This window comes from Urocitellus parryii, chromosome 1 (assembly GCF_045843805.1).
Source record: "Urocitellus parryii isolate mUroPar1 chromosome 1, mUroPar1.hap1, whole genome shotgun sequence".
NCBI lineage: Eukaryota > Metazoa > Chordata > Mammalia > Rodentia > Sciuridae > Urocitellus > Urocitellus parryii.
Window position 1 is genome coordinate 58,745,182 of NC_135531.1, and position 18,402 is coordinate 58,763,583.

Sequence of the window (18,402 nt, forward strand, 5' to 3'; positions counted from 1 at the left end):
TCCTTCTGTTTGGTTTCTCTTCACTTACTGATGCAACTTGGATACAAAAGTCAATTCTCCATATTCAAAACTGAACTATAAAATATGCTTTAAAAATGTTTTTATGCCATTAGGAATCAGATGCAACAGGTAGGGAAAAGTATCTCAGAGATCCAGGCAAGACCAGGGTTAACAAATTAAAGTATGTATTTTCATGTAGGAGCCATTTCAATCCATCAATACCTGTAAAACATTTTTTAGTATAAGCACACAATGTATTTTATTCTCTTTGCTGTGTTCACTGCCTAATCTTTTGGGGAATATGTCCATTTAAAATTTGCAACATATTTTCTGAGCACTATTCCCTGGTTATTTCCTTTAAAACTAAATTTCCCTTATTTTTAAAAGTAGAGCCTATAGCAAAGAGACACCAAGAAACAGATTTCTTTCAGAAAGAACAAATGAATATTCTTCAGAAAAAAATTTATTTCAGCAAATGCTCACAGAAGCACCAATAAATGGAAATGCATCTTCTCCTCACCTTCCATCATGAAAGACTCTGTGGAGGGAGAAGAGCCCACAGATTGTAGCAGCTCATCGGAGTGAGACCTGCTTCGCCAGTTGTTACTGTCACCCTCAGATTCCAATGATGTCCCTGACCTTCTGAAGCTGAAAGGGAGGGAGGAAGAGGAGAGGAGTTAGCTCCAGCAGCCTGTCTGAGCCACAAAGGTGAGACAACAGGCTGAGCCTTACCTTTCCAATGTGGTGCCTGGAACGCTTCTGGACAATGGATGGACTTGCCCTGCGGTGTCCTTCCTTCCAGCTGGCAATCCGATAGGCATGGACGAAGAGGGGTGCAGGGAGAGCCCAGGCTGTGGGATGTCTCTCACTGAAGAACCTGGAAATCAGAGTAGAAACTTCATGTGGTTCTGATAGAGGACAGCAATTACAAGTAAAGAAAGCCACTTCAAAGCCCGAAGGGTAAACCCTCAAACAGTCACTTCTAAGGTGTTGCATGCTCACACTTGAAACTGGTCTCCCTGCCACATCTTGACACTCGCTTCGGATGCCCCTTCTTTCTCATGCTCTCCCGACACCATGCTTCAGGCCTTCTACTGCATCTCCACTTGGAGATTGTGGGTGTTTGGAATGACACAAGCAAAAGAGGAAATGGAATGGGGAAACACTGGGAAGCTCTCCCATAAACCACAGCTTGTATTCCTTAAAGTGAGCTTTAAATAGATGCAAGGTGTTATTAGCACTGTTACTAGAATGCACACTGTGTGTGTAAACACGGATACACACAGGGAGGGCGTGTCAATGGAATGGAATGATGCTGGGGAGATTATTCCTCATGGTGTACGAAATCCAGACAAAGGAAACCTGCAAACCCAGCTGGGCTGTTCTCTTTTCACATACTGAAAACTAAATGGTGTTTCCATACTTTTCTGGCCAGTTCTAGAATGTTCTAGGCATAAACATATGCATTTACATTTGATATGAACCATAAATGACTCTCAGAAAATATTGCAGTCCCATAATATTAGAGTCATGGTATACATATTTTCAGGCAAGGAAGGTGGAAATTCACAGATATCAGGATATTACAGGGGATTTTATACATGTGTGATTTGTTCTCATGATTATCAAGAGGAAGGTCACATGATATCTTATCAATTCTAAGATGTGTTTCATTTTCACACTTAACCTTATCAAATAGAGATTGAAAGACTTCTGAAGTCACAGGGAGTAAGTGACATAACAGCTATTACTGCCTCCACTAACTTAACCTTGTGTAATATCACACCAAATGGCAGGTTCCATGACTTTGCATACCTAGTTATCCCCCAATTGAAGTGGTTTTCAAAATATCAGTCACATTCTGTTATAGCATTGAAATGAAAAGTTATCATGCACTTAAAATTCCTGCTGCATGTCAGGCAATAAAACTTTAGGTAGAAGAAATGGCAAAATCTCTCACAATAAATAAATCATTTTCAAACTTAGGAGACATGAGTCTGACTGGTTCTTGAATGTAATGCAAATAACTCTCAAAGGTCACAATTACTTTCAAGAGAAACTGTTTAAATTTCAGCAATGGAAAAAAAAAACAGAACCACCAAATTTTGAAATGTAAAAACAAAACTCCTATATACCTTGGAATTTCACCATCATCCTAAAGGTAGTAAGGAGTACATAGCTTCAAGATTGCTAGTCAAAGCACCAAGTTGCCATGATAATGGACAAGGACTCATAAAAATCTTGGGGTCTAAAACAGACTCTAAACTCAAACCTTTTTTCTTTCACCAAACTTTGTCATTCTTAAGAAGAACGAGGTACATATCAGCATAGATAAATTTGTGTACATAGGTACATTTAATGTAGTGTCTTTTGCCTCAAAAGCTTATTAAATCAATATAGTACATTGTACTAGATGGCATCTGAAAACTGAGGCAATCAGATGATAACTTTTCCTTACAGTCCTCTTTAGTACAGAAGATAATACAGTTCATATAATTCAAAAGCTTTCTGACTGTCAGAGACATGATATCCTTCTTAACCTTGATGCCTAAATAAAAATTACGCCAAGCATATGTTATGAAAGAAGAAAAAATATTGGGCAAATGAGAAAACAAAAGCAAGAGGTATTTTTAACAATAAAAAAAATGTGTGGTGTGTATTAACTTTTAAAGTTCTTGTCATTTTCCACATCACTTACTTCCATGGATGGTCTGTGGTTTGTTCTTGTTATATTTCTCTTGGAATTTCTGGTAAAGAATATTAGAAACACATAAAATAAGATCAAAGTGCCAGTGGGCTATAAGAATGTGCACACAGTTACACAGAATAGAATTCTCATCTGTATCATTTTTCTTATTTTATTTATTTCAAACAAAGAGGAACTCAAAGCAAAAGACATCAAATGCAATGAAGAACTTAGGTGTATCAACAATGAAATGTGCAATGATGAAGGTGAGCCTCATAAATGCTCCATTTCATTAAAAGCCTCAGGGCAACCAGACATCTCCAGTTCCTGTTTTCAGACCCAGAGTGAAAGAGGAGCTCCTACCAACACTGCCTTTATCCTCCTATTTCTTTCTACTCCTTGATTCCTGACTGCAGGAGATGACCACCCAGCACTGAAACATGACTTTCTAGAACAGCCTCAGTTCTTGATCCCAAACAATACACATTTCAGTTAACACAGAGGTTTCAAGACTTCAAGTTTCCCACTGAAAAAACATCATGCACTTTTGACATAATGTGGAATGAAGAGAAAGAACAGAAATCATATGTCTCCATCCATGCAAGCCCACCCCAAAGACAGAGAACATCCCTCTAGTCCAGTGGCCTCCAAGTGGGAACTCAGCAACATCAGCAAATCCTGGAATGTGTTAGAATACACATTATCAGTCCCATTTAGACCTACAGAATCAGAGATTGTGGAGGTAGGGCCCATAAATCTTCCAGGTAATTCTTGTGTTGGCTCATTTTTGAGAATTGCCATATGCTCTTCATTTAGGAGTACTCAGGAATTGGAACTGGTAAAGCAAGCAGGTCTCCACAGGAAGCCTGACCCCCACATATCGCACCCACACCATTTAACACAAATGGTCACACTTGGGCTTCCCTCTATTTCTACATTGTACAGTTTAGTACATAACCATACACTTTGAGGATGTTTTCCCACTACAATGATCACTGTAGAAATAAATTTAGGGAGAATAAGAGTTAAATCTCAAACAGGTGATAGGATATAGACATGTATATTCAGCAAAGAGAGATTACCTTGGTGCACGGAGGCATGGCGTCTTTACAACCCTTATGTACATTTGCGTTACAGTCTGAAATAAAAGGAAAAGATTCAAAAGCCACCATCTTATTTATGTGGATCTGAAATGAGTAAGACCACATCGTGCTTTCATTAGTCACTATAAAAATAACATATAAGTGCTAGCAATACTTAGAAAACTTAAGGAAAGACAAATACTCAAATCACAAATAGCTCTTCCTAAGCTCTTCCTAAGTGTTGGAATTTCAATTTCCTTGGAGATATTTTTAATCTTCTGCAGTTATTTTATCAATTCTGAAACCTGGCTTTATGTATATTGGGCACTGCTGCCCCTGCCTGAGAATGAACCTCCTATCCTATGCATTATGCTTTGAAGGGATTTTTGACAGCTGGCTGGTAGCAGCCTCCCACTCCTATACCAGGTGAAAAGTCCAGGACAGTGGAAACAAAAAAAACCAAAAAATGCCAAGGTCGTGGGGATAGGGAACAGGGTGCTATTGTCAGTTACAACAAGAGTTCCTGACTCGAAGTTTGAGATAGGCATATCTGGAAAGATAAGTTAGCCACCATTCCAGATTTTGTATCAGAAAGCAACATAAAAACACATGGCTTTATCTCACTGGAAGACAGGGAAACCCTCTATACGCCTTGCTACTCTCTGCCCACAAGCCCAGGGACCAGGCTCTCTTCAGGGAAACCTGTGCCATCTTCCTTCCCTCTCCTCCTCCCTGTCTCCCCACCACACACCCCACCCTCTCACTTTACCCACCCACATACTGCATCTTAGCTAGAGAAGCCTGTGATGGATTAGAAACTCCTTTAGCAGATATTTTTCTATGGGGATAGAAGACACCAGTTTAGCCTGTCAGAGCCATGCTGGATAAGAGCCAGTCACCTACTGTGCACTGGGTGAGATACAGAACCCCACAGTTGTTCTTGAGCTGCAGGTATAAAGGGGCAGTTTAGCCAACACCCCCACAGCCTAGGAGCAGAGCCAAAGGCACACTACACACTAGCCCTCCTGGCAAATCCACCGGCTCTCTCCTCATTCCTGAGCAAGTAAAAAAAGGAAAAAGAAAAAAGTAGCACCTCTGAGATTCCAGAGTACAAGGCTACACTGAAACTCAGGGAAAGAGCAAGTCACTGAATATAAAGTCCAGCAGTAGAGAAGAAAAATGTAGATACTTGAACTAAAAGACAGAAGATAAGGCTTCAGTGACATAGGACCAAGGCCAGGAAGGGAGAACAGGATGTGAAGACAGGCCAATGGGGTAAGAGGAAAATGGAACTTCATGAGACAAGTGGGGACTGCGAGGACATGGACGGGGAAGCGCAGAGTGTCAGCTGACAAGACGGGATGCATCAGGGTGACAAAAATATCAAAGGCATGCTAGAAACCAAACTTGAAAGATTCCCTCCTGAATGTGGAGAAGACAGGTATGATTATATAACACAAGATGCCACAGAAAGAAGGCAGATATCAGAGATCATATTTACCCAAGGAGGAAATCAGGAAAAGTAGATCAGAAGCAACAAGGTACAAAACATGAGGACATTATGATGCTGCAAAGAGCACACCCAAGGTCTCCCTGTCTTCTAAGAAAAATAACTAAATAACAACTATCCCATAGACACATTCTGACAATACCCACGTGATTAAAAATGTTTAAGTCCTCTAACATCCAAGCAGAAAAAAGGGAGGTCACCGATAAGAGTCCCTTCAGGCAGCCCCAGACTTTGCCACTGTAATAGGAAGAGCTCAAGGAGGACCAATCCTTGAGGCAGCACCAAAGGAAAAGATAGTAGTTCAAGGTTTTATTTAGCTAGGTAAGTTGTGTGAATGAGCAAAGATACGGCCCTTCCATACACAAGGTTTCAGAAAACAGAGCAATCCTATTCCAGCCCAAGAGAGCAGAATCAAAAGTGAGGGTTCAAGAATAGATTGGCTGTATTAAAAAAAAAAAGAAAGGAAGGAAGGAAGGAAAGCAAAAGCCACCAGGAAAATAAGCATATCTAAAAGTTGTTGTAAGTAGAGATGCAGAATGGAAAAAATAAATAAATAAAAAAGTCAAATTTTTCTTCAGATAGAAAATTTTTCTTGAAAGATTAAATGTACAATATAAAAAAGTAATATAATAATTATAATAATTAACTTGGTATATTAACTGAGGTTGGGGGAAAGGGTAAACAGAAGGAAAATAAAAGAGTATTAAATTATTAGCCTTACTTAGCCTTAAAGCCTTCATTAGTAGATATTAAAAGAGTGTATTGAGCCAAATCCTGTGAGAAGATAAAAGCGAAGGACACATGGTCTAAATAGCTAAGCCAAACATCAAGGAAAACAGCAATGAGCCATAAAAGACAGTTGGAAGCAGTAAAATTAAATGTAAATAAGAAAAACTCTTTGCTATAAAACAAGCTCGTTCAGTTGTGTTGCAGATCACCTCTAGCTAAATTCAAGGCACACGCCCCAAGTCAGAACCACAGGGGTAGTGAAGGGAAATGTAAAGAAGAGAACAAAAGGAATTTTCATCTCAGACAAAGTAAAATTTGTCATAAAAGACATGTAATGGAGTTAAAAAGGGTAGTTTTCAGTTAAATCTGCAATGAAGGTGTGATTTTTAAAATTTCTGCCTACCAGGTTAAGGTAATATCAAAATATAAGCAGGGAAACCTATTTATAAACATAGGGAATTTCATAGAAATACAATTTTTGGAAAAAAAATTAGCAACTCTAACAGAGAAAAAAGGGACACAGGGATTTACATGTTGTTTCATATCATATCATGTTTTAAGATTAGAAATATTAGCCATTGTTATTAAAAACAAAAACATACTCAAAGACTATGGTTGTCTACCTAGCAGAGACTGTCTATCATACCTTGTTACCCAATGTAAAAACTTATTAAACAAAAGCTAAAGAACCAACGCCCTTCTCCCCCCTTTAAACAACAACAACAACAACAACAAAACTATAAATTTTAATACTAATTCTAAAAAAATTATGGGTTAATAAAAAAGTCAAACATACACTTTGACTCATACATATTGATTCTGGAATTTAATCTACAGGAATAATTGAAGATGTGGGTGGTGATAGGTGCAAAGGAATGTTCGTTTATGTTGTAAAAAAATTAGAAAAAACTGAAATGTACAAAAAGACTTGAATACCTTTGACATCACCATCAAATGAAACATTATCATGAAAAGCTGATATAATATTTTTGTGGTTAGAAGGCACTCCAAAATAGTAATTTTTTCTAAGTGGTAAATTTTAAATAATTTTAAATTTCTCCTTAAATCTTATATCTTTTATGAATCTGAATCCATTTTTTTTAAAAAAGGAATAACTGTTTTAACAGCTAAATATGTTTTAAGTACTTCCAACAAATTCCATCTTTCACTGCAACCTCCATCAAAATCCACAGTATCAACCCACTAAGAACCAACATTTTGTTTACTACAAGTCTCCTTTCCATTGAGCCCTGGCTCCCTGGTTTTATCAGTCATCCACTGGGCCTGAGTGTCTAAGAGCCAGCTCTGTGGTGGCTGCTGTAGGGGCTACCCAAGAGTCACCACCATTAAAGTCCTTAAAGAACTTGGTCTATTTTAGTAGTTAAACTCCAGAAGGGTTTACATAGCCCAGTACTAAATAGAATAGGAGCAATATACCACAAATGTGATGGAATTTGGACCACAGAAGACAGGAAAGACCTGCAAAGATGAGGTCAGACACCTGGATCCATGTGCAGGAGGAGGGGAGTCTGAGGAGGGAGATCAGCCTAAGCACAAAGACAGACGCAGGAAAACACATGTGGTAGGAGACAAAGGACTCACAAGGCCTCGGGAGGTCAACTAAGGCTGAAGAGAGAAGCATGGGACCGGAAGGCAGGTCACAGATGAGGGACTGGCTGCCCATGCAAAGAACCAAGCTTAGCTCAGTAAACCAAAAGAGAGAGAAGTCCCTAATTTATGTGAGCCAATGGCATTTTGATAAATGCAGTAAAAGTATTCATCCTAATTTGTAGATGAAAACACCCGGAGAGAGAGAAACTAGCACAATTCACTTGTAGCAGTGGGATAGGAATTTACCCGACTATTAACAGTGAAAAGGGAAATGAAAGAGTGATGGATTGACCCAGGGAGAGTGAGACAAAAGGGAAGTGGGATCACTGCAGCCAAAGTTTGAGTCTGCAGTGACATTAGCCCAAGCAGGGGACCACATTACCATGGTGGTTTTAAACACGTAGAGTCTAGGAGACAACGATGTCTCTGGGAGAAGACGTCCATACACAGGGTCACCTATGAGCCTGAGTGCCTGTGGCAGTCTTGGTTTACATCTATCATTCTGCCATCATGCTCAAAAGTAGCCATAAATTACATGGTGCTCAGCCTCTAGGCAACTGGAAATGTGGAACTAAAAGGAAAGTAAGAAGTCCATGAAGCTGAAGAACAGGTCTAAGCTGGGTATTTTAGAACATAGGCTGGGTGACTATTCTTAAAAATAATAAAAGGAAAATGAATGAATGCTCAAAAGATGAGTTTGGAGGGCACCTAGAGTTAGGAAAAAGGAGACCATGCAAGGGGTAAAAGAGAAGAGTGGCCACCATGGAAAAGAAGAGAACCCTTCCCCAAAGAAGGGATTTCAATCTAAAAGCAGGAGGAAAGACTGTAGACTAAATTACAAAGTAATCCCAAGTTTCCATCAAAAGCAAGACTTCTGTTAAGTGGTATGGACAGAGGCCAAAATGCAGATGCTTCATAAGAAGAAGCAGAGATGGATATTAAGCACCGAATGAAGAACCAGGAGAATGGAAAATAGCAGGGAAAGAGGTCTTAGTTGTGGCCTCGGGCACTATAGAAGAAATCAGGTCCCATGAGAAAGGTGAAGTGACAACCTATGAAACAACCACCCACCACACGGATAAGCTGACTGCTGAAGTGCAGGCAAGCCAGCAGCAATCCACTGATAGCACTCAGAGAAAATCTCTAAACCTTTAACAAATTAACACACATCTGAACGGCCTTGTGCCATTTTGTATCCAGTAAAAGAAAGAAATCAGTCTTGAAGGACAGCAAAGTTCCAGCATACAATAACGTGGCATCTCTGAAGACTGTGCCAAGTGTGAGAAAAGCATTCAGTCTGCCTTTAATGCCACAGACAGACTGTGCCAGCATCAGATGAACAACTGCAAGTGCATATAAGCACTTTCACTCTGAGTTGCCTGGTTCTTTACATGGCCCTTCCCCTGCTCTTCTCTTCCCCTTGTGCTTTCACCCCACCTCCCAAATATCTTCCCAGTTCTGGCTACCAGCAAATGCCATGAAATGTATTGCACCTGCCTGGGCCTAAATTCTTTGTCTCTTTCATTCAACAAATATTTACTAAGCATTTCCTATGTGTTAGCCATTGTCAGTAGACAAAAAATCCAGCCCCATAGAAGTTACAGTAAAAGAGACCAACAATAAAACAGAATATGTAGTAAGTTAGATGGTGGTAAATATTATAAAAGGGAGGGAAAAGAAGAGCCAGACACAAAGTGGATGGGAAAGGCCTGAAGAGAAGGGGTTACCTAAGCCATCATGTGGCCAGTTGAGGGAATAGCATTGTGGGCAGAAGGAACCACCAGGGAAGGGAAGGTCCTAGGGCAGGAGGTACCTGGATGTTGGGAGAACAGCAGAGATGCCAGTGTGGCCAAAGCAGGGTGCAAGTGGGAGGAGGAAATGGGACCAATGGAATGGGCCATGGTAAGGCTCTAGCCTTCAGTCAGAGGGGTACAGGGAGCCGCTGAAAGACTTGGAATCCAGGAATTCATGTCTTAACAAGCTCACTCTGGCCAATGTTTTGAGAAGAGGTGGTAAAAGTTCAAAATAAGTCAGACTGGTGTTGAAATGATGGCTTTACATCAGACAGATAGCAGTGATAAGGGTGGCAAGTGGCTGGGTTTTATGCACACTTTGAAAATAGAGCCAAGGGGATTGCCGAAGGATTATGTGTAAGTTGTGAGAGAAAGGGAGGTGCACACAGTACTCAGAAGTGTTTAGCGTGAGCATTTGGCTCAACTGATGGACTTGCCATTAATGGAAAGGGTCAGCTTGTAGGTGAGCACAGAGGGGAAGATCAGGAGCTCAGTTTTAGACATGTAACATTTGAGATGCTGCAGAGACACCCAAGTAGAGACATCAAGTAGGCAGTGAAGGAGATAAGCCTGGAGCTCAGGGAGGCAACCCACTGTGCACAATGTGTAGTGACTCTAACCAGTATTGGCTATTGCGTGGTAAACTGCTCAATCAGACCCACGGCACTAAAATGAAAGTTTAGCAAATGTGCTTAGCAACGGCCCTAGTCTCAGAAAGCCTACTGGCTGGGGAGACAAAACACATCACACACTAGACCCCCAAACTTACTGGAGCACTGGAATGACTCTTTCCCCGGGAGTGTTTTATCACAAGCTGAACATTGCAGAACCCCAGAGAATGTTCCTGGGACAAACTGATGTCGATTCAGCTTCTCTTTGTCTTTGGCATCCTTGTTTTTCATCTTCAGAACCAGCAGCCACGGAAAGTGGGGGGAAAGCAAAAAGGGAAAAGCTGTGAGCCATTCTCGCAGAGCTCAGAGGGGCAGAATCTGTGTTTTCTATGAGAATAAGAACTAGGTGTCAGGATGCCCTGGTATTTCTAATGACTTGGAAGATATTCCATATGGAAAATGTGTGCAAAATCTAAGGTGAGCGATTTTTAAAGGAAAATGCAAACTATATCAATTTCTGAGACAGAAAGCCACTGATGCTTTGTACCAAGAGGTGCAGAACTTTGATTACCTTGGATTTATTCCGAGGGCTAGTCATCCTATTCATGAGGAAGCTGAAAGTTCGGCTCACTTTATACTTTTCAGTCTCAGATTTGGCAGGGATGATGTATTTATCCCATTCTTCTTCCTGAATTCTGCAAAAGAGAACATGTTATCATGGTTCACAGGACTTAAGTCTGATCCAAGAACAGCATATGCATGGATGGATGTGTAAATCAGGCTTTAATGGTTGTTCCAAAGAGAAAAAATAGAAACTCTTTATTAAAAATGTATCTTATAGACACATCTCTTCAGATATGATAAAGCAACTATCTTACAATGTTAACAACTGTAGACTTTAGATGGAAGAAATGTGTATTCAGTACTTCAGAGTTTCAACTTTTCTATATACCTGAAATTTTTTTATGCCAAAATATTAGGGAAGTAAAGGAAATCTTAGACTTACAATTTTACTCTGAGAATTCTCGTTTCCCTCTTATTGTGCTAATAGAAATTTCCCAGGACACGGAGAAGTTGCCAAATAATCAATAATATGAAACTGGCTTTTATTTATTTTGAGAAGCAGAGATGATACTCAGTAGGCATATATTGTTGATATAGCCCAAGAAATAGACTGTGTCCCCATCAATTCAGTTTTTCCCACTTCTTTGGGCTATTTGTAATCTGAGACTCTGAATAGCAGAGGAGAAAAGACCTTGGATTCTCCCCAAAATAAGATGCAAGCTAGAGGTGATTGCACACGACCATGAGCACACTGAGCATCACTTACTCTCCTCTAATGCATATGACCATTCTTTAGGGAAAAAAAAAATCTAAGCTACAAAGTTACATTTCCTCCTAGAACTTCCTTTAACACTCATATTTCTGACACTATTACTTGAGAGAGAAAAAATATACATTAAAAATCAAACTAAGTTTCATGTCAAGCCAGATAATACTTCTGTACATTATTTCTATAATGAATATTTCCCAACTAAAGTCTCCCCTTAAACTTCATGATTGCTTTTCATGAAAAGGTGGTTTTTTGATGAGAACTTTTTAGGACTTGAATTTTTCTTATCTGATTAATGACAAACTTAGACTAAGTTACTTCTGAGACCCATTCCACACTTTAATATATATCTACCTAGTATGCTTTAAACCTTTTGTATATTAAACTAAATTATTGAAGCTCTATCTTCAGTACTTTAGAGTTTCAAATCTATAATGCATTTAGGGAAAATATTTATCTCCAGTGGCTTCAGAGTTACCTCTTGGCCATACAGATTTAAAGGCACAGTCAGGATGGTGTATGTTCTGCTACTCAAATCCTGCACAGTAAGTGAAACTTTGTGTGCCCCTGACAGAAGCTATCTGAAAAAGCTAGAAGGGAAAGGAAGTGAACAGAACTGAGTGATGATAGAAAGTAACAAAAGATCTCAGGTCTTTTTACTTCCTCTCTACTTCCTCAGCCACTTCTAGTCATTTTTGCCTTAGTTATCTGACTGGTTAATATAATCTAAAATTCCCCCATAAACTCTGTTACCTTAGGCATCCTGATTTGCAAAACTCTTTGTCATAATAGTCTACAGGCTCACTGTTAGAATTAGGGATGAAAAACACATTCCAGAGATTACCCTAAATCTCCTCTGGAACACCTTTTTTTGATCCCACTAAGTGCCATACAATGTCTAAAAGAAGAGCAGAATGGTGAAAAGGCCTAAATTCTATTACATCTCATTGTTCTATATAGAAATGAAAACTTGGGACATAATGAATTAAAGAATGGTCAAGTCAGGTCAGTGTGGATTTTAAGGTCAAGAAGTCTCTTCCCCTACTCCCCACCAGGAAAAGAACTAAACTTTCTCAAATAAAATGAAATAAACCCTTAGCTACCCAACTTTATTCCTATTCTCCAAGTTACAGAAAGCTGCACCAATTTTTTTTTTAGTTTTGATTAAAAATCTCTAAGTGTACCACAGTTTAGCAAGTGTCCTATGCATATCTACAAAATGACATAAACCGTGCCATTTAACCTTTAAGGCTCAAAAGCTGATAAGACCTGAGCAATGACAGAGTAAACACACAAATGCCAAAACACTAGTGCCCATTCTTCAGAGGCTGTCCTAGTACTGCCCTCTCAATATGTAAACAGATATTTAATATATATTAAGAACATAAATCCTCAATATCTTAATCCTTAATTAATTATATCTATAACTGCCTGTGTTTTTTTTTTTAAAGAACAGGGCATCTAAAGTGTTAAAAGAAGTTCCCACTATGCAAATTGAAAATTGACACAGTGATGCTTCCTTTAACACATAGATAGTTGGAGTTAAAAAAAAAAGAAAAAGAAAAAACAGGCTAGGGACATAGCTCAATTGGTAGAGTGCTTGCGTACTTGCCTCACATGCATAAGGCCTTGGGTTTAATCCCCAGTATGACAAACAAACAAATAAACAACCAAAAAAACCAGCTATAGATGTTCTAGATTTGATATAGAAGTGGCAAAAAGACAACTGAGTTATGCTCTGTGATCTTCAAGAACTGGGATAGATGAAGTGTCTGCTAAACAAGCCTGAAAATTCTGGCATGAGCCCCTTTGTACCTGAATGTATCCTTTTCCAGAAACTCAGTAAGAGGACTCCTAAGAAGGCAGTCCTTCAGGTAGCTAACTGCAACATGACTACAGTGAAGCATCAGGTATGGTTGGGATATCTAACAAGACATCAGGAAGAGATTAAGCAAGAAGAAGGCTATACTGCACTAGATATGACAAGGGGTATGTTAGAGAAAGTCAGGGGCTTTCAGGATATAGACCAAAAAAGATGAAAGAACAGAGGAAAACAGGAGTGAGAGGAATGAGGAATTAGAAAGGGCCTCCACACACAGAACCCATCTGCCGCAGTCTGACTGGGCACAATTCAGGAGCCACTTGTCAAAAGAAACAAACTTTATTTTTAAAACTACAAACGCCAAACAAAACAGCTCCTCAGGAAAAACCCTCAGAGCCCAACTGCCACCACCGGCTTCCACAAGCCTCTCCCACACACCAACCACCACCTCCCACAATCCTCCTGCTCTTGAGGCCGATTGGCTAGGTCGCGTGGGCGGAGCCAAAGAAGTCCCCCAGTGAGCAGTTCCGTAGTCTGAAGGGCAGGGAAACAGCCCAATGAACATGACTGCAGAGGAGCCAATCAGCTAGATGTTGCTGGGGCCACTGTGAGCCAATCATCAGCTGGCAGCTTGAAGGGCAGGGAAACAGCCCAATGAACATCACCGCAGAGGAGCCAATCAGCTAGATGTTGCTGGGGCCACTGTGAGCCAATCATCAGCCGGCAGCTGGAAGTTTGCTGGCAGCTGGAAGTTTGCTGGGGCCCCTTTGGCTGTGGCTCTCAACACCCATCCATGTGAAAGATAGAGAGGCTACTATTTAACCCAGTAGAGCGCTGGCTCCTCCAGTCTTAAATCCTTCTCCAAATGGAAAATAAATGTTTTTATTTTTAAAACATCTTTACAATCAGCCCATTATTTCTCCAATTTTTGAAAAGATTAAAGGAAGAAGACCTCTAATCAAAATGATGGTGAAGAGGATGATCAAATGCCATAATTAGGAAATAAATTTGCCTAAATGAGGTAATAAATATAAGCTGTTTAAAACAGTTCAAGGCTCAAAAAAAAAAAAAAAAAACCACTCAGTAATTGTCAGTGGTTAGTACTTCTGTCCTCCTCATTATCACCACTACCATCATTACAAGGCTGTCTCATTGTCATCCTATCCTTCAAGGACATTCCCAGACTTCCTCTGTTTGTACCATTTGGAAGTATCTATTCTGGCCCAAAAAGAATAGAAATGAACCAAAAGAGCCATTTTCTTATTGATACTTTTATTCTAACATTTAAAACAAAATAGTCTGTCCTGAACTACATATTAAACAGTTTCAGAGCTTTCGTGTTAAAATGACCAAAACTCAGTCAATTTTACTGTTTTTTTAGATGATTTCTTAAAGCCAAACATTTATGCCATTTCTAGTGCTAGCTTTGCATATGACCCCAGATCTGTTACATGGTGTGACTCATGATCAGTTAGTTATTCAAGACCAACAGATCTCAGCTATCACACTTGTTTCCTAGTCTGTTTTGCAATCTTTCCTCCAGCAATGGTTTTTACCTTCTAGGGAAAAGAGAAGTTTAGGCTTCTCTGCAAATCTGCATGTCATCCAGAAAACTGATAATGCTTGAAATCCTTTCTGCATCATTTATTCTTCCTTTCAAATCTAACATTGATAAGAAAAATCCATAGTAAGAGAGAATGAGGAAGTTTAGGCACCCTGGAATAAGTGAGGTGGCCTATACTCACCATCCCGAGATTTGTTAATAGATTTAAGTTTTCTCTTTGGCACAGCAGATCCAGGGCAGACCTGCTGCCTTCTTGAAGCAGGTGGTCCTCACACTGCTCCCTTGGGTGCCATATGTGGAGGTATTCAGTTTTGAAAATACCCCAAAACAAAACATCTTTTCCCCATTCCAAGGCCTGCACACCTGAGACTAAAAGAGACAGTTGTCCAATTTGCACTGATACAAACCACAAAGGGAACAAAGGATCTTTAAAAAAAAATTAGTTGTAAATGGACACAATACCTTTGTTTATTTGTTTTTATGTGGTATTGAGGATAGAATCCAATGCCTCACACATTCTAGGCAAGTGCTGTACCACTGAGCCATAACCCCATCCTGGGAGTGAAGGATCTTTTTTTTTTACACAGAAACCTCTCATAAACCATTGAACAGATAACCAAGATGTGCAAACATTTCCAAAGGTGGATCAAGTGGTCACTCCAGAAAATTGGAACAGTTAAAGTACCTTTTTTCTCCTGGTGGCTCTGGTAAGCTGTACGCTCTTTGCTCTGTAAGACACAGAAAAATAAAATGAAAACTAATGCAGACAAACGTGCAGTCTTGGGTTAGTCTGAAATGCACACATTCATCATATTTCATCATCATACCCACTACCAGTTGGAAAATGGGAGAGAAAACAAGTAATCTCATCTAAGTAGGGCACTGCTCTAGAGGTCTTGATCACTTTCCCTAGACTGGAAAGGGAGGGGAGGAGGACAAAGTTATGAACTCATGGGCTGAGCATCAGCAAGGAGAAGGAGAAGTGTGGGAAATTAGTCCTATGTTCTATGTTTACTTCTCACCAGAGCATCAACCCTTATTCATAACACTAATTCCCCAACATAAAGAATCAATAAATTTCTCTTAGCTGATTTTTTTTTTAGCAAAGCTCAAAGGAAAAGTCATAAGGAAGAATCCATCTTAATATAGCTGCTGTCTTTATAAAATCCTAGCTGCAGCCAATTCAGAGATGTGCTTTGTAGCTCATGGGAGAGGAGAACTACCTTTCCTGCTGGGCTGGTGGGACAGAAGGAAGGGCTCACGAAAGCTTCACGCCATCTCCATCTCGTTTCCAGAGTTGGTGGTTACTCCAGGGATGGAGCAGATACACTGACTTAAGATTGTGAGAAGAACTGAAGGAGGGAGTGGCCACTGTGAAGCACACCATCTACTGAGCAGGACAATCCTTCACTGTTACAATCCAGAACAGTGAAGAGGCAAAACTAGGTCATAAAGGGAAATGAGCCAGCTACATATGGAGAATAAATAAAGATTCCCTGAAACCTGTAAATATCAATGTTGCATCTAGTACTGCCTTGTTGTAAGAGAAATCCTACTTTGAGGAAGTTAAGGCTTTATTTTATAGCTATCATAAAGTGTTCCTCAAGTTAAGCCATAGAAATCTGGTAAAATTCCAAGAAAATAAGGTATCTAAGATAATCAAGCAATAAAATAATATAGTAGACTCAGTCACCTGGGCACAATGTAACAGGAGTGCCCTCATCAGTTCACAGTAACTTTCAAAAGTATGCTGACTTCACCTCTCAAATGCTTAGAAGTAGAATGCTTTCATCCAGCCTGGTGAGACTGAGTTATTACTTCAATATGACAATGTTTCCTTCTATGTAAATTTACAATGTACCAAAAGGAATTACAAAACTAGACTTAAACGTTTTAAGTATCTAAACAATAAATAGTACAGTTGCCACCATTGTATCCTTAGCTAAAAAGAAAAAAAAATTGCCTCATTGAAAGTGACAAGAAAGAAGGAACACATAAGAATTAAAAAGAATTGAAAATGCTGAGCATGATGGCACATGCCTGGAATCCCATTGGCTCCAGAGGCTGAGGAAGAAGGATCGAGAGTTCAAAGCCAGCCTCAGCAAAAACAAAGTTCTAAGTAACTAGTGAGACCCTGTCTCTAAATAAAATTCAAAATAGGGCTGGTGATGTGGCTCAGTGGTTGAGGGCCCCAGAGTTCAATCCCCAGGACCAACTCCCCCTGAAAAAAAGGACTGAAAAAAAAATCCTATCTTTGTATATCAGCATGACACCTCATCTATGGGAGCCTCCCCAACAGACAGATTCTGTTCAAATAGAGAAAATTCTTAGGACTCTTCAAAACCCATCAAGAGAAGATTTACAGGAACAAAAATGTCTATTTGCTTTTGATAAAGCAAACTAAACAATGAAACATTAGAATATACTTTTGAATTAGACAAGTCTTCATACCTGTGCTTGGATTACACAAAATTACTCCTTCTTTACTGGAAGGTAAATTACTCTTCACAGTACAATGATTTTGACTGGCCAATCTGGTATCCATGCAAATGGTTGCAACCAGATGGTCTATCCATTGGGATTTTTGTATGTGTAGTGTGTAGCTTCTACTTAAATCACCTGGTTGTAATTCTTACCCTCTGGATAGTATCAAACTTCATTTGAATAGCCCTGCTTTTAAATATCTTGCCTAAAGGAAAGGGTTTTTTTTTTTTTTTTCAGAAAAAAAAAAGGAATTGATGTCAGCTTCTTATTCTTTCTAATTCTAAATGCAAAGATTTAAGGCTTGTATGTACCTTTCTTTGCTCATTACAGATTGTATAAATTGAGGCACTTTCCCCTTTTTTCCTTTTGGTCATCTGATTGGGAATCTAAAACTCCAGAGTTTTCTGACTTTACAAATCAGAGACACCACAGATGCAAAGGCAAAGTCATCATGTGACACACTGCATGGAATACTTAACATGTTTTTCAAGTTGTAAAAGTATAAAGCTAATTAATCAGCTAGGACTGTCAGTGAAAAATTGAAAGTTGCCTTTAAAAAGAACCTAAATTAAGGATGGGGAGACCTGGAGATTCTGTAAGGACCCATGAAATCAAAGGAAAAAACAATTGAGAGCCAATTCAATTCACCTTCTCTTTCCTGTCCTCTCAAGCTAGTTTACATTCTCTGATAACTTTTCCTTTAGAACGTGTCCATTGTAAATCCCCAAACTGACACTTATTATCAGGCTTACTTTCTTCTCTTCTAATAATTCATCCTGGGAAAAGAGGGGGAAAACTCAAAGTTGCAATTGTTTTGTATTTTATATTTATTGTCCATCATATTCAACCAACAAGTATTCTTTGAACAGCTGCCATATATGTTATGACCTTAGATGGCAGTTTCAAGCACAAAGATTCCATTCTCAGTATTGCTCCACATAGCAATGAAAAGCCAAATAATACTAAAAATGTAATGAAGTAAGGAAAAAAGGAAAAGAGGAAGAAATTAAATAAATCCAATTTTAAATATTGTATATTGAGACACTGAGAGGATTTTCTGAGTCTATCATAACTCTTAAAGATAACAAACTAGAAAGTTATTATTTTATATATATATATATATATATATATATTTATATTTTTAAAGTTTTCATTAAAATGTTATGTATTTTGCCTT

At 39.1% G+C, this 18,402-nt stretch overlaps 1 protein-coding gene across 1 annotated transcript in view; it reads right to left on the reverse strand.

Moving 5' to 3' along the window:
* The window catches only part of Arhgef28 (Rho guanine nucleotide exchange factor 28), a 248,065-nt gene that overhangs the window by 69,224 nt on the left and 160,439 nt on the right, over window positions 1–18,402 (reverse strand). The window contains exons 13-19 of the mRNA XM_077795966.1: window positions 15,427–15,469; window positions 10,594–10,717; window positions 10,181–10,313; window positions 3,769–3,824; window positions 2,699–2,747; window positions 733–877; window positions 521–648 (exon numbers count right to left, since the gene is read on the reverse strand). Coding sequence (XP_077652092.1) covers window positions 521–648; window positions 733–877; window positions 2,699–2,747; window positions 3,769–3,824; window positions 10,181–10,313; window positions 10,594–10,717; window positions 15,427–15,469 — 678 coding nt within the window. The remainder of the gene's footprint in view (window positions 1–520; window positions 649–732; window positions 878–2,698; window positions 2,748–3,768; window positions 3,825–10,180; window positions 10,314–10,593; window positions 10,718–15,426; window positions 15,470–18,402) is intronic.